Consider the following 23,215-nt stretch of genomic DNA (forward strand, 5'->3'; position numbering starts at 1 on the left):
ATTAGAGAGGTCACAGTTCATAGTAATTGACAGAAAGTCATCAAGTAAAACAAAAGTGATTTCTGGCATTCCCCAAGATAGAGTTATAGGCACTCTGCTTTTCCTTGTCTATGTAAACGACTTAGGAGACAATCTTAGGTTGTTTGCAGATGATGCTATCATTTGTCATCCAGTAAACTCATCAGAAGATCAAAACAAATTGCAAAACATTTCAGAAAAGATATCTGAATGGTACAAAAATTGGCATTTGACCCTAAATAATGAAAAGTGTGAGGTCATCCACATGAGTGCTAAAAGGAATCTGTTAAACTTCAGTTACACGATTAATCCGTGTAATATAAAGACCGTAAATTCAACTAAGTACCTAGGTGTTTCAATTACAAAACTTAAATTGGAAGGAACACACAGAAAATGTTGTGGGGAAGGCTAACCATAGACTGCGTTTTATTGGCAGGACACTTAGAAAATGTAACAGATCTACTAAGGAGACTGCCTACACTACGCTTGTCCGTCCTCTTTTAGAATACTGCTGGGCAGTGTGGGATCCTTACCAAATAGGGCTGATGGAGTACATTGAAAAAGTTCAAAGAAGGGCAATGCATTTTGTATTAATGCGAAATAGGGGAGAGAGTGTCACAGAAATGATACAGGATTTGGGTTGGACATCATTAAAACAAAGGCATATTTTGCAGCAGTGGAATCTTCTCATGAAATTTCCATCACCAATTTTCTCCTCTGAATACGAAAGTATTTTGTTGATGCCAACCTACATAGGGAGAAATGATCATCATAATAAAATAAGGGAAATCAGATCAGATCAGATATAGGTGTTCATTTTTTCTGCAAGCTGTTTGATAGTGGAATAATAGAGAATTATTGTGAAGGTGGTTTGATGAACCCTCTGCCAGACACTTATGTGTAATTTGCAGAGTAGCCTTGTAGATGATGATGATGATGATGATGATGATGATGATGATAATGATGATGATAGTTCATGCATAGGTGGACAGTTGTAGAAGACAGCATTCAACTCCAAACTAATACACTGTCAACACATTTATCATGTATACTGTCCACATTTGCAAATCAGCAACAAATCAACAGTGTAAATGAGTTGCAAAGAACATTCACTATTTGAGTGCCAGATTTTTCAAAGGGAGTAAAAGCTGCTCAGGGGTCTCCTATAGTTCCATTTTCATTAATAAAGATGACAGCTTTATCTCCTCTAATTATCTAACATTAAGTGGAACTACAGTACGGACAACTTTTGTCTGCCTAGAGAAGATTGACATTATCTGTTTTATGGACCTGGTCCTGTTCACTGGAAGTTGTTCCCATTGATGCAGCATACCTTCTCAAACATTTCTAGTGGTGGTCATACATATAAAACATTGGCCATTGACAAACAGTACATCGAAATAGTAGCTCCTCGAAGAAAGAGGTACACCATCTCAAAATGAGTTAGTGAAAAAGTCAGTATATCGACATTGAGGACTGATAAAATTTTTCTATGCAAGTAAAGTATAATGCCAAAGTTCAAAAAGTTGGGGCAAATAAAGCATAGTATCATGGCAGGTGGTTAGTTTGAAAAGAAAAAAGTCTCACCACAAAAAATCAAAATCTGGGACATTTTGCTGTTCTGAAAAAGGGTTCGGGGACACCAGTTAATTTTGTGCAAAATTAAAATTGTTCCAGAAAAATTAGGATGAACTGGAATTCTGAACATACCCCCATTTTATGGGATCTGAGTATCTTTTCTTCAATGTGAATGCAGAGTCTGTTGAGTTTGTCCCCTCCCACTTTCCCAGAAGTGTCAAATTACACTTTGATATGTGAATGATGGCAAATTTGTCATTCAAGGGGTGCAAATTTAAACACTCACAGTCTGATTACCAGTTTTTTTAGTGTGTGCTTTTAGTTTTGACAAAACCCGTTTGCATTAATATATATTTCTTAATTTGTGAACTGATTTTATGCTTGTACTTTTTGTTGCTAAAAAATTATTTAAAATTTCAGATCGCAGAATGATACGTTGAAGAAGGAAATTATTGATCAGGAACGAAGTCTGAAAAGTCAGATTTCAACTCTTGAAAAGAAAGCTCATGAGAATTGGGTAAGTTCATCATGGTTATATTACATGAAGGAGTATTGTGAACAGTGGGTAATTTCAAAAAATGAAAAAAAGTTGAAGATCTTTAAGAAAAAGTAATGGTATGACATAAACAGTATGATAAAACTTTATTTTCTTGCAAACAGGTTGCAGCGCGTCAAGCAGAGCGAAGGTTGGAAGAAAGCCGTCAAGAGGCTGGACAGTTAAGGAACCGCCTCACTGTAGTGGAGAAGAACATTACAAATACATCACAAAACAGCTCGGAAAGTGGCAAAGTTGGTGACAGTACGTATACATTCTTAGATTTTGTTCATGGTAAGCATATTGTGTAAGAGCAAGCAGTCCATTTCATATGAACACATTGGCTACCAGTGTTGGTTTCATGAAGTTGAGTTTCTGAAATTACAGAGATACGGAATAACAGACCAGGACTGACTTTCAGAGGTTAAAATTCCTAAGCTGTCAGTAGGTACATTTAAAATTGAATATGCTGTGAGATCTGCGCTTCCTTTTCTAACCTTCACCAACATATCCCTCTTTCCTCTCTGGAGAAGTATCTAATAGACCTGAAAGCTATAAATAGTGTTTTTATTTTTTTTGTGTCTGTCAGAAGTACTGGAATTTCACTTCCTGAACATAATAAATACTGACTAGTTATTCTCTTCTTTTTTTAACTTTATAGTGTTTTTGAGTGAATTTTCCTTTGGATATAGGAAATTAAGTTTCCAAATACTAAACAATATTATACTAGTAGATAGTGCCATGCACCAGTTTCCAGTCAATGACTTTACATATATTAGTCTTATTAAATGTATAATAAATATGATAACAGTATTATGGAAAAGAGAGATTGCTACTCACCATATAGTGAAGATGTTGATCCATAGGTAGTGCAACAAAAATTTTGTTGTCCCTGTGTGTGACTCAACATTTCCACTATATGGTTAATAACAGTCTGTCCTTTTCATAATACCTCCTTCAGTTCATATTTTAATTTGTTTCTCTCTGACTTTTCTTGAAAAAGACGAAATACACAGATACACTTAAAAATAATTACTCAGTAGCATAGACTAAAACACTACATGTTGGATAGAATAAGCAGTATAGATGAGTACTAACTTATTAATATGATCAAAATATAATAAATTAAATGAAAGTGTGTGCTATCAATTAACAATGTGAGAAAACAAATGTAGTTATGCTAGGCTTGGTAGAGCATCCCTTGAAAAAAGCAGAAAATTGGTGGGTTTATCATGAGGATGTGAACTGATATCATGTAATGTTTACGTGATACGCTAAAAATACATGCCAGGCTAGGACTCTAACCCATATTCTTACCTTTCTTGGACCATACGCTACAAGTTGCACCATACAAGCAATATAATGGACTGGTTAAGAGCTTCACCATATCATGGTCACTCTAGCCCAGGTGAAATATCATGCAATGAAGTGAACGATGACCAGCTACAAGCACAAAGTTTTAATTAAAGTGTCTTTTAAGATTCAAACTTTGTGTTTGAGAGCATGATAGCAATGTTATTAGAAATGTGTGTCGTCATGTATAGAAATTCAACCAATCTAATGTTAAATTTACATGATAACTAGACCTACTCCCAAAAAGACTGATAAAATATTATAATGTGACTGCAACTTACTTTTTTTCCCACAATACATTGACATATGTTTCATTCATAAACAAAAAATGAGAATTTTGGGTCGTCCAATTAATCCTGGTGTGGACTTTGTAGGATTGATTATGTATACCTTAAGATGTGAAACTTTTGTTCCAATGAATGACCATTTATCAGTATTGCGTTTCTTCATTTATCAAGATTTATTTCCACAACTGGGGCTGCTTCAAATATAAACTGTTTTGTAAAAATGTAATGATTATACAATCATAAATAAAGAGACAGAGAAAGCAGTTAAATAGAATTTAGATGGAGAATAGTATTAAGGAGATCACTATTCGAACATTGTAGACAAGAAGAACAATTCTTGTGGCCAATATAGTCCTGCTGCACTTCGAGCTGTAGCTCCTCCTATGATAAGTGAGCATATGTTCCACCACAAGTGGTTAGAGGATTTAATATATTGGATCAAGAAACAAAAGGAACTTGGACAGTTTTGTAATTGAGGCTCTTCGTGACAAATCATAACATGCTGCTACATGTACATTAACATAGCCATTCATCCACTGTATCCAACGGCCAGCACTTCTTTAGCACCACCTGATATTGAGTCATAGAAATGAAAGTTTGGGCTAACATGTTTCATCAATATTGCAAGTGAATCGTTGTTTTGTGGACAGTGAACTCTGCTTGGAGAAACTGTGTATATGAATCCAGCATGGGAGGGAAGTGTATTGATTTCAGTGAGTAACAGTTGTCTTGACTGTGCTTCATAGTAAGACTGACTCCTTTCATCAGTAACTGAAGAATGTGCTGTACTAACTAAGAAACTATTGGCAGAAGAGCAGTGCTTGTCAGACCACCTGTCTCTTGCATGCCCCTGCAGGCCACACTTCCATGCAAGAAAACATTACAGTTATAAATTGTTCATATTTGAGGGTGCACCTGTTGTCTGAAAATCTTAATCTATTATAAAGGGAACAGCAGCTTTTGTCTGTTTGACTCAGTTTCATCCTTAGAATGTGACATGATACTATCCTCAAGTCAGAGTACTTCCAATAATTCAAGAATTAGACCAAACAGGTGATTCCTCCGTAACAACAGTGTTCCAGGATAACAGCGAAAATTTGCTTTAACTACCTATTTGTAATAGGCACCCACCCAACAACTGTGACATTGCACTCTTCCCACAAGGAAAGAACATATGTTTCTACAGATGAAGTGCATGTGGTATCTTTAGTGCCAGCTGTAGGTATTTTTGCCCCTTACCAGTTAGAGTATTTGCCCCTCCACCCATCACTCACCCATAAAATAAATAAATCTAAATATTGATACTATATGGTTTAAATAGCTGACAACAGTTGTAACACTTCAGAATTTGGTATAACAAATACAGTTTTTGAGATGCTATTATAAAAATAAGGAGCATTTAATATCACACCTGTGACATAATGTAGTCAGTTTATTTTCATAGATGTAATGTAACATTATTTTTCAATAGTCTTTATTTCAAGTCTCTTTTGCTATCAGTTAGATACTCAGTTGAGCAAAGTATATTTCTGCTGCTGAGTCATTTTCACATGTCACACAATGGTTAAAGGTTTTTACCGTGTGCTATTGTCTGGTAACAGTCATATACAGCAGATTTAAGTCAGAGTGCATTAGCATTTGTACCTCATTTCATTTGAAATAATATATGTTTCTGCCATATTTGCGTTACTTACCTTATTGAGAATCAGAACATTCTTATCGAGAATCGTGCCATTTTTATGTACATATTTTGAAGGAAAGTGGTAGCTGCAAGCACAGCATCCCAAAACAAGATAAAAACAGAGGAGATGAGGTTTTTTTTTCATGTATTATAAGCAGCAGAAGTACAGAAAATAAGCAAAGTGTAAGTCAAAAAACTACATTGACTGACCTGTTAACCTCTGGAAGTACAGCAGTCCCCATTACCACCAATTTTATTTTTGTAGTTATATCACTGACAATAGCTTAAAGGATAGTATTTGGCCAGGGTATGTTAGGTTGCCTTTTCATAGATAAGATAAAAAGTGATACAAGTATTTAGTGAGTTTTTTCAAATTTCTCCAAGGCTGTGCTTTGTGTGTCTTCCTGTCTTACCACAGTCCCTGCCCCTTGGGATTAAATGCCATCAGGAATATCACTAGTCAGACCTTTGACCCTGAAAAAAATCTGGATTCGTCATTAATATAGTTTATTTTTACATGTCACCTTCCTTCATCCTGCCCCAAAGACTGCTTGGTTGTCTCGCTGGCAGTATGTTTTCTATACACTAAGTCAAAATATCAAATATGGGTACATGAAGCTCAGTAGAAATTGTACTGTACATTCTATAATTATTCCCCCCCCCCCCCCCCCCCCCCACACACACACACACACACACACACACACACACACACACACACACACGCCACATAAGCTGTTAGCTTTACTTGTTCTGTTATTTATGTTCCACCACAGACTTAATAGATTGTACAGTACTCCACTTTAGAATAACTCAAAGTTGGAAGTATAAATAATGAAATTTACACTCTAGGACAAATAAGTTTTCATTCAAGTAATTGTTAACTTTTTCAGCTGTTTTTCAACATTGGCATTGCTTGGGAACAGATTGTATTGTATTATAACAGATTAGAGTGGAGAAGTAGGCCAACCTGTATAATGTAGGTTTCAGCTTCAGCATAAGAGTATTGAGATGTATGTAATTAACTGTTGCCATAAAAGAAAAGTTTGTAGATACAGAATCTCTTAATCAACATCATTGGCAAATAACAGAAACCATTGTTGGTCAAGTGATATCAATTTACTCACAAACAAAAGTGGATACCAGTGTAAGCACCCAGGGATGCTTTAATCTAAGATAGAAGGAATTGATCTTAGGAAATGAGACTGTTATGGGTCTAAGTAGGTACTTCATCCAAAATACTCGGTCAAGGAACAGGACAGGGTATAAGAGAAATAATGTGTGCCCTTTGTTTCATGCAATTTTGGAGTATTTTTATTAGTTTCATTTTTATTGTGGAGATTTTTTTGTAGTATCGTCGCATCTATTGATTGAGGATGAAAATAAGAGCATTTTTTCAATGTAGTTTTGTCATGTTGAAAAGTTTCAAATTACCATGTATTGAGTTGAAGCAAATTTGACAGTGTGTATACACCCCGGAACAACTGGGAAATCTGGAAAAAACTGGGAATTTTTTTCATCCGGGAGATTTCCAAGAAAAATGTGAGACTTTTGTAGAATTCCGGGAAATTTTCATTATTTTAGATTTCAGTTAAATTTTTATAATTTTGACTGCTAAGATCCGATACACTAACAAAGAATTTTATTTTATCCCTCTACTGCAGCAATAAAACGTAAACAAGAGAATAACACTGAAATAAAACTTGAGTTACAAAGAAAAGGTGCCATTTACAACAACAAAACACAGTGCACACACAAGCGTCTGCCGACAGCAAATTGTGCCACAGACTGTGCAGCACTTCATAACACCAAACTGCTTTCGATGCATCTTTTTCATGGGGCCTTGTTTCCATGAGCGTGACGTCAAAACTGTTTACATTTCAAACGGGCAGTGGGTAAATATTACGAATATTTTAAACAAGATGAATTATGTTAGGTGTGAGAATGTGCAATGTATTTCTTAAATCACGGAGTGTTAGACTCTCATTCAAAATTTAACGCTGAGGACCAGGCACTTAGAAAAAATCTGGGCCAAAAAGACCAGCCATTTATGCCATTACTTAAAATTTTACTGGCACATTTGTGTTTCATATCTTAAATGGTAACACATGCTAAAGAAGACCAAGTTTGAAAGTTAGCTTGTCATATTGCTTTTAACTCTTTCATTTATTACGAATTGTGTGACAAGTTGGCAAAAGCATTATCCTTCAAAAAACAAGTGCAAAGTGAGTTCTTGAGCAATTTCACATGTAACTGGCCTTTTTACACAAAAGTTGATGGAACATGTTTTCAGCCAGGTAATCTACAAAATGTTCAGTGCACAGCAGTGAAATTTATAACCGTGCTCATCAGAAATATTCTGCTACTAGAATTTAAGCTGTGCTTGTAGGATCCTTCCTAACAACACGCTCAGAAAAAAAAGCAAAAACTTTTTGACAATAAGTATTATATGTGAAACTTGGCCGTTCTTGTAGCTATATGTATGCATATTAAATTAAATTATTAACTTGTGTTATTTGTATATTCGCGCTACTTACCAACGATATTGCTATTGCCTAACTGCATTACATGTACTATCACTGAATATCTGCTGTTACTGGCTGGCGAGATGGTGTGACATGAGCTGTAATGGCTGACAAAAAGTATTCACAGTCTAGATGTCACTGCTTCGGAAGCTAATGTGCTGTATTTGGTGTTGTTTACATAGTGCTGGAAGAGATGACAATCAGGTCTAAATATTGTAATATGGTGAATAAAAATTATTTATTCCCTTAGTTATTCTTTATATCTCCAATGTGTTGCATTTATGTCAAAGCATAAAAGGCCCCGTCTCCTATGATACTGGTTTATTACAATATAATACAATGTAGATGTATAACGCATTGGTTAGCCCAAGATAGGCAAAGATTCTTGTTCTTTTAAATTGATTGATAATAGAATTAATAAATACTGTAAATAAAAGAGAATAAATAGTTTAAAAAACCATGTCTTGTATTTAGTCCAAAAACATAAACAGTGTAAAATTGCAACTCTTAGATTTTGAAACAAGATGTTGTAATTGCTTTTAGCACTAATGTAATGGCTTCAGTGTGAATTACTTGTAAATATCTGCTAAATATTGTTTATATTTTTCCTGTTAAATGTCAAGAATATTTACCATGTAAATGAAGAATATATCCTTTATGAAGCAAATTACAGATCGCCGTCAATGGTTTCCTTAGTCAGTCCTTCCAAACCTCATCTTTTCTAATATCCATTTCATTTCCTCACACTCTACAATCCACTTTCCTCAAAATTAACTTCCACCCCTCTTATAATTCTGTTAAACCATATGACCAGAGGAAACCCACAAAAGTTTTCAGTACCTCCAAAGCTGCTACCTTTTCACAACAAAGCCTCCCTCACCTACAGTGTAAGCACCTCGGGATGTTATATATCCATTAACATGCAGTTCCTATTCACACATACTGTATGTCTTGTTACCAGCTTTACTGATAGTAAGCATTGTTCCCAGCAATATCCTCATGTTATCGTGTAGAATATTTTGCCGCATGTTATGTTTAATGTTTAAGTAGTACTTCAGGAGGTGTCAAAGTTTGACAGTTTATTACACAAAGACCAATCTTCCATAGGTTTACCTAGTTGTAAGGTACAATACTTCAGGTTGATAGATAGCCATTCCTTCTGCACTGTTCCTTTCTTGGGGTTCTGGGTGGCTTTTCTGTCCAATACTTGTAACATTGAATTTAATCCCACCATTTACTCTCCTTTTTCATCAAATGAAAACAGAATTTTCAGAAAACTGGTATACCTTAGCATCTGCACATTTGTTAAGTCGGCTCACTACCACCTGGTAAGTAAAAAAAAAAGGGTGTGTTAGCAGTAATACTTTATGGATACGTAAAATTCAGCATCCTGTAAGCACCTACTAACATTGGATTATGGAATAATGAATAGACCAAGAGAAGGCTTGAAATGGTGCAGGCTTTTTTCTGTTAAAATGTTGTGTAAATCTTAATATTAGAAGTTAAAAATTCTTAAGAAAGGCTTTAAATATTGTTGCCTTCAAGAAGAACCTTTTCGGAAATGCACTCAACTGACTTCAGAAACCTTTCATTACTATGAGTGTCATCTTCATAATGTAAAAGGCCCTTCATTTAAAATTTGCCAGTATGGGAGAGCAAGTTCAATATTTCTTGTTCATGGTACACAAATTATTTGAGCTTCCAGTCATTTCACTCATGTAAATCTGTAAGATATAGCTATTCTTAAATGTACTTCCTTACATAAAAATAGCACACTACAAGTGTTCAAGTAATAACATATAATTTATTTGATGATAATAAATCATTTCCATCTTATGTTCATAGGATTGCAAGGAGCTGATTCAAATGGCGAGCTTCCTGCCTCGTTTCTCCACATGGGGATGCAAGAAATGCAGGATCCCTCATTCCAGCATCGTGACCGCGATGGACATCCTGTGTCCCCGCCGCTGATCCCTGGTCAGCCACTACCTCCTTTCATGGGCATTCCTCCGCCAGGAGTTTTCATGCCCCCACCACCCCTCCCAGGTGCACCATTTGTTCCACCACCACCTCCGCCCCTTTTTCCAGGAGATAGACGACCTCCACCATTAGGGCGCATGTCCTCACCACCTCCGCCCCCACATCGCTATTCTCCTGAGGCTAGAGGTGACTTTTCACCTTATGACCAGTCTCCCCCCCTTTCACCTCATGAGTATGACGACGACGATGATTCACCGCCTCGTAGGTTTCACCATAGGTCACCACCACCTCCTCCACTTGCACCTTATCCACCACCTCCACGACAACTTAGTCGCTGGGATGACCCACATTCTGGCTTTAGACCCTTGCCTCCTGTACACAGAGAAAGCCCTCGTGATTCTAAAGGTTTGAAAGTTTATTTTTATTTAGTCTATACTTAAAATATCTTGCATGTTAATGTTTTTTCTTATTGTATTGCTGCATGAAGGAAGGAAGAATTTTTCAAAAATTCGTCAATTCTGGAGCACTCTCGAAACTGCCACAGATTGATGACTTCTTTCCAAGGTTACTAATATTTTAATACTATTGGTACTCTCTGTAAATTGCATGTGCTAATCAAGATTTTGCTTTCTCACCTTTCACAAAGTAATTAAATGCTTAATTTTGTTATTAAAGTTGAAATTCCTTTTATACACTGGGTTAGTGCTACTTCTTGTTGTAAATGTTTACCTTGCCGGGCTCAAAAAGTACATTGAATCTTGCATGCAGAAATCAATTGCATCACCTGAGACATGGTTTCAACATTCCAATATTCAAGTGTGTACACACTTAAGAAGTTTTGAATATTTTCTTGTTTTAGCATGATTTGTACTAAATTTTTCCTCGTAGAGCGAATTATTTCAATGCTTTGTGTTTGTTTCTAAGTTTCTTGTTTGTTGGAACTTTTAGATGCATATCTCTCTTGAATGCCAATGTAAGCAGTGTTTTATTCAGTAAAACTGTCCACCAATATGTGATAGCCTTATATCAAACAAGTCAACTTGAAAGGCTGCAGCAGACACAGGACAAAAGAACCATTCCTTTACCGTGTAAAAGAAGAGAGAGGCTTGGGAGAAATGAGACTATTAAGGGTTTCTGTAAGAATGTCATGTAGGATTGTAGGTTGATAGAGATGTGGCAGGATATGTTGAGACGGATATTAACTGTCATAAACCTTGAAGTTAGAAGTTAACAGTGAGAACAGTCAACAAGTGCAAAGTAAACAAGAGGAGTCCCATATACAAAAGAGAAATGTACAAGGAGAAAGGGATATAAGTCAAGTAGACAATGATACTGTAAACTGGTGGAAATGAAATTTCCACTTGCAAAGTTGTGTGGTGAACTTATGTCTGAAAACAGTCTGTATCAGTAACACATAGTATTCTGCAATGAAGTGCTTTTTTCAACTTTTAGCAGTGTCCTTAGTTCCTGTCTGATTGTGAAGGTAATTTGGATTCTTGATACCACCACCCATACCACAGAACTCTGAATTTCTCAGGTGAGAACTTCCTATGTGGCACATTCTGTTCACACACCACCTATCTAATTCCAGTTTCTGCTAACTGCTCATGTCAAAATCCATCTTCTTTTCATCTCCCTTCTCCCATATTTCTGTTTGGTCTCTCTTTGCATGTTGTTGCTTCCGTTGTCTTTCCTTTCCAGCTTCACCGCCAGCTTTTCAACTCCTTTGCTTTCTTCTTTTTCTGGCAATTTTTGTCTTATATACTTTAATGTTTTCAGCCTGCCCATCTCTTGATCTCATACTTCTCAACTGTTCTGTGTGTCACTTCTAATTTTTGTTGTTTTCCTATCATATGTGGCGCCAACTTTTAATTTTTTTCCCATGCATCTGTTTCTCTCATTTCCTTTGTACACAAGTGCTGAATCATGCTATTAAATGGCCATTGAAAGTTTTATTTACATAAATCTTTACCTAGCAAGAAGCGCCAGTGGTTAAGGCAGTGAACTTACATCTAGAAGGAGCAAAGATTGTATGGATCGTTTCAAAAGGACACATCCAACTACTTATGTCATCCTTGTGTTCTATCTCCAATGACCTTGTTGCCAATGGGAAATCAATGCATAATCTACCTCCATTTGTTCCTGCCTTCCTTCCTAGTGGAAGGTGCCTCAGGTTCTGAAATCTGTTATTTGTGTCACCTGTTGTTTGCGCTGTCTCTGCTGCTGCCTGATATAACTTTTTTTTCTGTGTTTGACTTTGATTTTATTTTGATGATCCTTTATGTTATAAATACTTTTAAATAGTAAGATATGGCTATAGTGTTATGATATAAATAACAATGTCATCGTAATTTGTTTTAAACTCATGTGACACTGCATTTTAACTTTTACCCTTTGAAGTAAGAAAATCCAAATTTACACTGAAATCTCTAAAAGTGCTTTTTGCCACCATATATTTCAGGAGACAATTTATTTTCTGTCGTTAGCTTTCCCTACATGGATCTTAATCAGTAGTCATGCATGCAGTTGATTAATAAATAATACACCAAGCCACAATATTATTGAAGCAGTCTTGATTTTAGTTGTCACTCTTTACTGAAAGTGACCTAGAAGTTAATTTAACTATTATTTTCACTTGTCAGGTTCGGAGCATAAATGTTATTTTCGTGTATGTGTGTTCAGAGATACATATTTTGTTCCAACTATAAAATGTGTGAGCTGCTGTTTCAGTTCACTGTGTTGCAATTGCAGAGTGAGTATGGCTGTGCCGTTCTCAGTATGCAACTAAGAAGGAAAATGAAGAGTGGTCTAATTGTCGCCTGGATGTTTATTAGAAAAAGATATTCATCAAAGGCTTTTAACTGGATTTGAAGCTGGTATTTGTCTTCATCAATTGCATGTGAACTTAACAAGAGTTTCAAAATGAATGTGAGAGTAAAAAAGATCTACATAAATTAAAGTTCACAGTTCAGTTCCCAGCTTGCTAAAGTAATATCTAACAACTCCATACGAAGATTTTAACACAGTAACATATTATGTGTATGAAATTGGTTTGTGAAGTACTCATCATTTATAATAATATATGGTACTTAACAGGTTTGTGTTTCATAAAATATGCTTGGAATGTAGCTGCCAATAACTTGTAGAAGAGCAGATGTGTGAAATGTATAGTGACATTGGTTAGGGAAACAAGGTACTATTAATGGCAGTTGTGTGGCTGTATGTTAGTAAATGAGTGCCAAATTGATACTATTGCCAGCATTCTATGAATTGTTATTGCTCACCCAAGAAACATTTTTTTATTATCTTCTTTTTTTTATTTAAAGTTAACTCCACCTTCTACAATAGCAGTGGTGCTTACAGTTCTTTGAAACTTGCATTCAAATGTTATTCACACTTTATAACAGGGAACTTGTTGGCAATTAGTAGTCTGGAGTTTACTCACAGTTCTGGCGACTTTTTGAACATTGTTTTCATTTATAACTTGCATATGCTAACTCCTACAATGACCAGTCACTTAATTCTAGCCGGTTGTATAGAAATAGTTGTCACACAGCTTGTATTAAAAAACAATCATATTTTACCCATAAGAGATGAAATTAGAAAAGAAGTTTTTAGGAATGGAGAAAGGTAGATGAGTTTAATAAAGTAAAATTGGCAGAACTGGAATAATGAAATGAAAGATGGGAGCAAAGTAATAGGGCAATTATGTAGAAGGATAGGCTTCTTAGATACTCAGGAGGTAATACATGGTACATTATGTTATTTGGAACTGAGTTCTCTCATTGACACTCGAAGAAAAGATAAATGTATGTTGAGGTTTGAAATGATTGAATGTCAGCTAATCAAGGGAAAAAAAGGAATGATTAAAATATAAGCTGACAGTGGTTGAGACTTTGTTCAGTATTTCACCAAAGATGATTTAATAATGTATTGTATACAGTGTGTCCCCCAAATGAGTTTACACTATTTCAACGTTAATAACTCAAACAAAAATAACAGAACCTATTGATCTTTAAGTCACTTAGGTGGTCGTGACATTACTGATGATGTTTTACTGTTGAAGGTGTACAATTTGTTCCTGCAACATGGGAAGGTGCTTGACACCTGTCACTGTTCCTTAAAAATAAATGGCCCTACAAGTCCTCTTGCAGACGTACCATACCACACCACACTGATAACCCAGAAAGATTAACAGTTCATTCTTCCACAACACATGGATCATCTCCTGCCCAGTACACACAATTATGACAATTGATGGTCCCAATAAGTTTAAATGTCACCTCATCAGACCAAACAATGACTTCAGTCACCTGTTCATCACCACAGATCCATTCACAAAATTTGAGGTGGCTATCTGGATCATCCTCATTCATTGTGTGAAGCAATCTGGGAAAGTAGGATTTTCACATTGTTCGCTTTAAAATGCGATGACTACTTGATTTACCTGCACCTGATTCATCTGCAGCTTTCCGTATTGACTTCTTTTGGGATCTTGTGATAGCTCCTCTTCTGTTCTCTACTGATTTCTTCCTGCCACACCATCCCTTCTGAAGATCATGCACACGCCCTTCACTTTCAAATTTGTCTCATAATTTCATTATTTTCACACTTCTTGTGGCACAGTATCAAACTGTGCCCGCTATTGTCTCTGCGCTTTGTGCATGTTTACACTTTTCCAGTAATACTTTACAATCCACTTTTCCTTGCTCCAAGACAAGTGTCCAGTCATCTTGTTTACATGTAGTTACTAGCAGTTGAAATAAACAAAAGAAAAACAAATGACTGGCTACACACACTAGTCATGAGAGCACCATATAATCACAATTTGTTGAAGTTGTTATTAATTCCTTTCCAGTTATTAAAGTTCAGAGTGTAAACACCTTTGTGGGGACACCCTGTATTACAGAGTACCAGTGGAACAAAACTGTCTGTGTTCAAATGGAAGGACTACGTAACTAATATTACTGTTGTTATGAAGTTACAGATAAATAGTATAGAATTTACCACTATTAGTCACAGGCCAGATGGATTGGCTATCATGAACATGAATGATGGCACACTTCCTCAACAAATGCACTATGGTGAACTCGCACCTTCAGAAAATATTATGATGCTCCTTTAAAGTACTACAAAAACTGACTCAAGATGATGATGATGATGATGAATACAGACATAATTCCAAATACTTGTGATGATACAACAGAAGATTGCAACCATTGGCAATGAACCACATCAGTTGGAATTGATCTGTTTTAACATGATCAAAGAAGAAGGAAAGTAGAAGTTTGAAAAAGAGAAACCTTGACAGATCAGCCACATCATCTCCTATCTATGGTTTGGTGCAAAATATGTAGATGCATGTTTTATGGACAGATTGGTCTCCCAAGCCACTAATAGCACGTACATACGAGGTGTGATTGGAAAGTTTTAAGGATGGGCCTGCAATTGTACAAAGGTGATACTTACATGCTACTGTGATGAATCTCCTTCAGAATAGTCCCCTTCTGACTGAACACACTGACTCCAACGGTGTTTCCGCTTTTGGAAACATTCCTGGACTTTTTTTTTCCTGAAGTGTGTTAAGGACGCTCTCCGTATTTGCCTGGATGTCTTCAATGGAGTCAAATTGCTTCTCTTTTAGTGAAAATTTCAGTTTAGGAAACAGGTAGCAGTCTGCATGGACCAAATCAGGCGAATATGGCTGTTGTGGAAGCACAGGAATTTTGAATTTGGTCAAAAATTCAACAATGGAGAAGGCACGATGAGCCAGAGCATTGTCATGATGTAGCACCCGACTCCTGTCTTTCCACAATGCAGGCCTTTTCTTCCGCACCTTATTCGCGCAAACGCTCAAGGACATATTTATAGTATTTCTGGTTAACGGTCTGTCCCTCAGGGGTAAATTCATGATGCACAATACCAGTAGAATGAAAAAAAAAAAAATCACCAACATTGTCTTCACATTTGAACGACTTTGCTGTCCTTTTTTTGATCGTGGTGAACCTGGAGCCTTCCACTGCACTTTGGTTTCAGAATCATATCCATATACCCATGATTCATCACCTGTAATTACCCTATTCAACAAATCTGTCATTTTTAGTCCAATTAATCGGTTCTTGGCACACTTCAGTTTGGCATTGTCTCTGGTCACTTGACAACACTTTTGGAATGAATTTTGCGGACACTCATTGGATAAGTCAAGTCAATGCATGTTCAGATCTTCAGTTAAAATTGACTGAACTGCATATAAAGTTAAATTGTTCATCAGCAATCTCCCTAATTGTAAGTCTACGATCAGAGCGCACTGTCGCGAACTTTCACAACATTTTCATCCGTTTTTCAGGTGGAAGGATGGCTGGACTGTGGTTCATCTTCAAATGATTTGCGGCCATTTTTAAATCTGTTGAACCAGACAAAAACATTTGACTGGCTCATACAATTATCTCTAAAGGCTGTTTTTAATAGCTTGTAAGTCTCAGAAGCTGATTTCCTGGTTTTAAAACAAAATTTCACACAAACTCGTTGCATCGTTTTTACATCCATTCTCACACAGACAGAATCTGGCAACAAGACCTAACAGACTCGCACTCAACCAGCTGCCACAATGAACTGAATAAAGGAAATACAGTTTCCTGTCAGAGGGTGTTCAAGGACAAGGCAATGACCGACTCCCCACCCTCCGTGTCCCTGCCCGGCCAAGCAGTAAGCAGTAGGGATCCATTCTTAAAACTTTCCAATCACACTTCGTATGCAATAATATTGAGAAACTATAGATGAGAAACTTGCTTGGAATTGAATGACCACTGTCAATAATATGACATTGTACCTATTGAATGTGCTTTTGTAGTCTAAAAAGCCCTAGCTCTCAGTCCATTACCACATTGTGCCTCTCTTTCTTTTGCATGTGTCTGTATCTCTTGGAGATGTATGCAGTTTTTACCTTCTTAAATATCTTATTTTAAAGTTATTGATGTGAGCAATTATTAGTTGAATTATTATTAGTTTAAAAGTGTGCTCATTAGCTCTGTCATTTTCAGTTACATATTCTGAAACATTTGGACTGCACTGTGCATGTAAATGAACAGTTTATTTTAAATTTTCAGGATCAGCACTGAGTTCTGGTCATTCATCAGAATCATTGGATAAGTCGAGTCGACATAGTGGAAGAGTATAGCAGTGGTAGAATTAGTTGAAGAAATTCCTGAAGAAAGTTCCTTATATGGAAGAATGGTTATTAGTGATACATCCAGATATTGATGATGCAAACTATCATGTGCTGCAAGCCAGTTACACAACAAAATTATTTTAAGTGGTGATCAGACATCCAATAAATGTATCAGCTTATATTCTTGTGACACATTTCCAGGAACTTTATAACATAAATGTTTCATGTCTAAAAGTTGCTGTTACTGCAGCTGTTGAGATTTATAAGAAGAACAACATTCATTCCTTCGTTGAAAAGAAATAAATTTGTGAATCTGGCCTTGCATTGTTTTGGAATGCTAATAGGCTGTTGCATATTGTATTGATACTGGAAGTGTTGCAAGAATAACCACCCAGGAATTTTAACTGTGATGCAGATCACTTCAAAGTGTTTTTTTGAAAGTGTGTATGTGTTGGAATATACACTTTCAATTTGCCATTAGTTTTAAAATGTGCCTTGTGCTACCTAAAGTTGCATTGCGGTTAAATAATACATTGAGTTTTGTATGACTGAAGTTCTGTGCTGTTGGATGGTGTAAAATTTGAGAGAAGTTGGTTTGTTGTGGGTATGTGTTGTGGAATATTTGTAGCTTTCAACTTGTCACATGTATGAAATAGAATGAAATATTGCGTCCTGTGGAAAGCCTGTCTCAGTGTTAATTGGTAGACAGTACAATATGCACCACATCTCTCTGTATCATAACTTTCCATTGTCCTGAAGATTGAGTATACTTTTGCGATATCATAGCTGTGACTTGTATTGAACAGTACAAACATTTATTTTTGTTATGTTTTTGACACACATTAACTTTTTGTTCTTGTGCAAAAAATTGAGAGCATCCTTTCTGTATTATTTTATAAACACAACAACAATTTTGAAAGTTTCTGTTATAGGTGCTACTGTTTTATACTTTTTTTAAAATAACAAAATAGTTTTTATTTCCCCAATTTTAATGAGATTGAGATTTTAGTTTTGGTTGTTCACAGAAAATATAATAAATATTGAATGAGCGAAGTTAAATGTGCCGGGAAGTCACAGATTTTGGTGATAATATGCAGACTTGAGCAGCATAATATCAGAATGGCTATACTTTCATTAAAAGGGATGACATGATTTTTTTCACTTGTTGAAGTATAAAACAAGTGATTGCATGTTGAACATCGTAATTGATACATTGTGCTGTATTCTTATTTCGTGAGAGTTTATTTTGATAGGTAACAAGCTCTTCTTGTGCATTCCCTCTTATGAAGTTTTATTGGAAAATGTAAGATTCAAGAGGATGTACATGCAGAAAAAACGTGTTTTTATTATGTCACATCACTATTGCTGTCGAAACATGCCATATTTTCAAGAAAACTTAATTGTCCATTTTTGGCTGTAACTATATTACAGAAAATGATGATAGAAATTTGGGACCTGCATCTTGTAATTATGTTGTTAATATTTATTGTAAATTCTTGTATATAATTTATGCTGAATGAATTTTATGTTCAACAGTTGCCGAATTGGATGATAAAGAATTGTTGTGGGTGTTTATGTCAGGTTGAAAACATACATAACATGGGGAAGAAGTTAACTCAGCCAAATGGAATGTTTTAGATCATTCAAAACATCTAAGCATGTGTGTTGAGGTGATTACAATCTAATTATGTGAAAACAGTGAATAGCCTGTTCCTCTAGTGAAGACTGTACATGAAAAATTGTTGTGTGTATGTTTTTACATGAATTTCTTGTGTAAATAGAATATTATATTGTTTATAATGGCCTGTTTTTTATTAAAAAGTCTCCCAGTGTGACCTGATTTGTGTTGATTTGATTGGGAAAAAAAGTGAGACAGCACATTGATTCATTCCACTGCTAGAATGTTGTCACAGAAAAGCGATTGAAAAGAAGTTTTTTCTTGAAATGAAATATCGTAAGTCCAGGACGGAATAACAACAGTATAGAAAGGATAGATTGCTACTTATCATATAGAGAAGGCACTGAGTCTCGGACAGGCACAATGAGAAAGACAGCAAAAATATTACAGCTTTTGGACAGTGTCCTCCTGTAGTCGAAAACAGACACACACTCACACAAGCGTGAGCCACTCACACAAGCGTGAGCCACTCACACTCACGCTCACACTAGTGTCACTGGGCACTAGGGCCTGACTGCTGGGTTCTAGCACCCCCCCGAGAGAGTAGCCTTTTGTGTGTGTGTGTGTGTGGGGGGGGGGGGGGGGGGGGGGTACTGCAAGAGAAAGACTCCCTTACCCAGTATGCTGAAGGTCTCAGAAAGGCGCTCACTTACAGTTCCTATCCCGCAGACCTAGTCCGCAAACAGATTTCCCTCATCATATCCCCACACCCACCTCATCCTACCACCACCCCCAAGAACTAGCTACAGAGGAATCCACCTTTCATCACCCAGTATCACTTCTAACTGAAACTGAACCACATCCTTCGTCAGAGCTTTCATTGTCATTTCCTGAAATGAGTGATTCCACACAAGATCCTTCCCACCCTTCCTAAAGTAATGATCCATTGCCCACACAACCTACATAACATCCAACCCCCTTCCCTCGCGCAAGACCTGCACAGTGCACACAACCCTCACATCCTGTTCCAATCCTGTCAAAAGGTTATCCTACCCCATTATCAGAGGCAGGATCACATTCGAAAGCAGTCATATATTATTCCATCTTTGCTGAAATAGCACAACTTTTTATATTGGTATTACTGCCAACCAACTGTCCGCCAGGACGTATGGCCACCAACAAATTGTAGTCGAGAGCAAGGTGGACCACCCTGTGGCCCAACATGCAGCTGAACATGACATGCTTGATTTCAGTGGTTACTTCAGAACCCAGGTCCATCTGGATCACCCCCCTCCAACACCAGAGTTTCTGAACTGCACAATGGGAGTTATCCTTACAACACATTCTCCGCTACCGAAATCATCCCAGCATCAACCTATGCTAACCTGTTGTTCCCACACCCAGCTGTTTATGCCCCCTCTGTCCTGTACCCTCCTCCAAATACATGTCTCCTCATCTCACTGTGCAACGTTCTCTGCCAATGCACCCACAGGTGTTTCCACCTTCTCCACTCCTCTCCTTTTCCACTCTTCCCTTCCCCTCCATCCTCCCTGCCCCATTGTGTCATGGCCCTGCCCCTGGCAGACTAGTCCTGCCATCATCTAGTCTCTGCACACTCCACCAGGAAGTGCTCACATCTCCCCCTCCCCCCCCCCCCTCCCCCTCCATCTTCACCCTGTTGTCCTTCGCCCTACCCCTTCCCTGCTGCTCCCTGGGTTTCTGCTTCTGTTCGATGTAATGCTTTTGCATTCTGGACAGAGGACAGAACTATCTCAGATAGTGTTCATGTGTGTAAGGTGTGCTTGTTTGCGTGAATGTGTATGTGTTTTTCTTTTCCACTTTGAAGAAGCATTCAGCAAAAGCTCAATATGTAAAAGTCTTTTTGATGTGCCTGTCTGCAACTCAATGTGTCACCTTTATGGCAAGTAGCAATCCATTCTTTTCATTGTATTGTAGGCATAGTCTCTCTTGGTAAGGGTAGAATTTTTTTGTCGTCCATTCAAGCTTCTAGAAAATGGTAAAAAAAATTCCCACCTCAAATTCATGACCTGAAAAGAGATTACACAAACCACAGACAAGGAATGGCCATTTGCTTCTTGCTCGTAGAACTTGGCCATGATGCAACACTGAATCTCGTTAGTAGACAAAGGTTTAAAACAGAAATTTTCTAGCTAAGTGAGTGGCACTTTCAAGTGACAAGTTAGTTGACTGATCCTAAAATATCCAGCCAAAAAATGGCTAAAATTTTCTAAGGCGTGAAATAAAATCTAATGCTATGTGATGCTTTAGAAGTTAATAGTTGTTTGCACAAGAATGTCAAGTTTATTCACAGAATGTTATGGACACACACTCTTTGGCACTAAGGATTCTTATAGGTGAGCACATCATGAGAGCATTGTGTGACTTGATACACAACTAAATTTCACTTTGATGCTTTTCTTGTCAATATCACAACAAGTGGGTCCCTCTCGCGCTCTGGCCAGAGGGACCTGCCCCACTTTTTAAACTCCATCTCGCCTCCCTGATGAGAAAGTTCTTGAACTGTTATTAGTGTCTGTGGGCAGCATTAGGGCCACATGTATGTGTAAGTTATATAGACTGCAGCCCAGGGTTGTCTACCATTAAGGGGCACATACAACAAAAATATAAAATAAAATATTTTTGTTTTAATACTATGGTGGAGGCTCTCATAAAAGACATAGACGTTATTATTTTGTGTGGGCATATTCTGCAATGTTTTTTGGAGGGCAGCTGATATGAATTAAGTTAGCACTTACCTGACAAACCTTATACTTCCTCACATCGAATTCTCACATTTCAGTTGGTAAAATTGTTAAGACTTTCAAATTAACAGTTAATTAAATTTTGGCCACTTGAAATGAGTTCAGTTTCTTAGAAAACAGATTTCTACCATACCTCATTTCATCCAAACAAGAACCCTCCTGTTGCCAGATACAGATTCTGAGTTCTTTAATTTGAGGAAAACCATTTTCAGATAACTTCATTCATTAACGAGATATTATGGGAAAGTATTGTATTTCAGTTTAATATTTAAGTAACGACAATTATGGAAACGATAGATTGCTACTCACAGTAAAGATAGCATGTTGAGTTGCAGAGATGCACAACAAAAAGATTGTCACACACAAGCTGTCGGCCAAGCTTTCATCAGAAAAGGAAAACACACAAGCAAGCTCACTTCACACACGCGACTGCTATCTCTGGCAATACAGACCAGACAAACTGAAATGTGTTGAACGGGAACAACTATCTGTAGTGGAATGGGGATGGGATATGGATAGCCGAGTATGGGTGGGGAAAGAGGAAACAATGCTGCCTGCCAATGTTTGCATGGAACAGATGATGACAGGACAAGTCTGTCAGGTGTGTGCAGTGTAGGAAGCTGTGGTGAAGGGGAAAAGACAGAAGCAGAGACGGGGGAAATTAACTCCTATCTATGCAGTCCAAAAAAGCTGGCAGTCGAGGTTGTTAGGCTCAGCTGCATGATGTGCAACAGGGTGGTCCAATTTTCTCTTGGCCTCAGTTTGGCAGTGGCCATTCATCCTGGTGTATAGTAGGTTGGAAGTCATACTAATATTAAAAAGAAGAAGAAAACTGAGCAAAGCTTGCATCAGAGCTGGTACATGACATGGATGCTTTCACACCAACATCCCTCATGCCCATAGTCTTACCGCTATTGAATGTGACCTCTTCCAATGTCTTTCAGACTCCAAACCCACTACCTCATTCCTCATACACCTCACTATTTCCTAATATACAACTGCTGCTTTTGAAAGGGAAGCTATACAAACAAATCCTTGGCACCTGTGTGGCACCCTCCTATTACAACCTGCTCATGGACTTGCTAGAGGAAAGCTTCCTAACCTGCCAAAACTCCAAACCCTTGATATGATTCAGATTCATTGATGATATCTTAATGACGCAGGGCCTACCCTATCCTCAGTCTCTCACAATCTCCACACCTTCTCTCCCATCCACTTTACTTGGCCCTTCTCAACCCAGTGTGTCACCTTCCTGGACATTGACCTCCTCCTCTCTGAGGTATCCATCCACATTAAACCCACCGACCACCAACAGTACCAGCATTTTCACAGTTGCAGTCCCTTCCACACCAAAAAATCCTTCCCATACAGCTTAGCCACCCGGGAATGGCATACGTGCTGTGACAGGAACTCCCTTGCTCAATACAATGAGGGTCTCACTTTCTGCTGCCTTTTTATCCTTTCCCTCCCCCACAGCCTCTCCGCTGCACCGTGTAGCCTTGTCTACCACCTCTAGTCCTTGCACATTCTGCCAGGCAACTCTGTTTCCTCTTCTCCCATCCATACCATGTTATCCCTTCTCCTTCCCCACTCCACTACGGATTGTTGCGTTCGACCCGTTTAGTTTCAGTTTGGCTTGAGTAGCCAGAGATAGCAGTTGTGTGTGTGAGTTGCTCTCTCTCTCTCTCTCTC

The 23,215-nt window shown here is 37.5% G+C and overlaps 1 protein-coding gene across 3 annotated transcripts in view; it reads left to right on the top strand.

The window, feature by feature from the left end:
- LOC124619938 (transport and Golgi organization protein 1) overlaps positions 1 to 18,922 on the top strand; it is a 161,555-nt gene extending 142,633 nt beyond the window's left edge. For 2 of the 3 annotated variants that reach the window (XM_047146587.1, XM_047146589.1), the window contains 4 exons: positions 2,017 to 2,113; positions 2,257 to 2,395; positions 9,820 to 10,359; positions 17,061 to 18,922. In XM_047146587.1, coding sequence (XP_047002543.1) covers positions 2,017 to 2,113; positions 2,257 to 2,395; positions 9,820 to 10,359; positions 17,061 to 17,131 — 847 coding nt within the window. In that variant the 3' untranslated portion in view covers positions 17,132 to 18,922. Of the gene's footprint in view, positions 1 to 2,016; positions 2,114 to 2,256; positions 2,396 to 9,819; positions 10,360 to 12,705; positions 12,831 to 17,060 lie in introns of all 3 variants that reach the window. The other variant, XR_006980168.1, reaches the window with a different exon arrangement.
- The last annotated feature ends 4,293 nt before the right edge of the window (positions 18,923 to 23,215 follow it).

The sequence above is a fragment of the Schistocerca americana genome, chromosome 6 (assembly GCF_021461395.2).
Source record: "Schistocerca americana isolate TAMUIC-IGC-003095 chromosome 6, iqSchAmer2.1, whole genome shotgun sequence".
Lineage (NCBI taxonomy): Eukaryota > Metazoa > Arthropoda > Insecta > Orthoptera > Acrididae > Schistocerca > Schistocerca americana.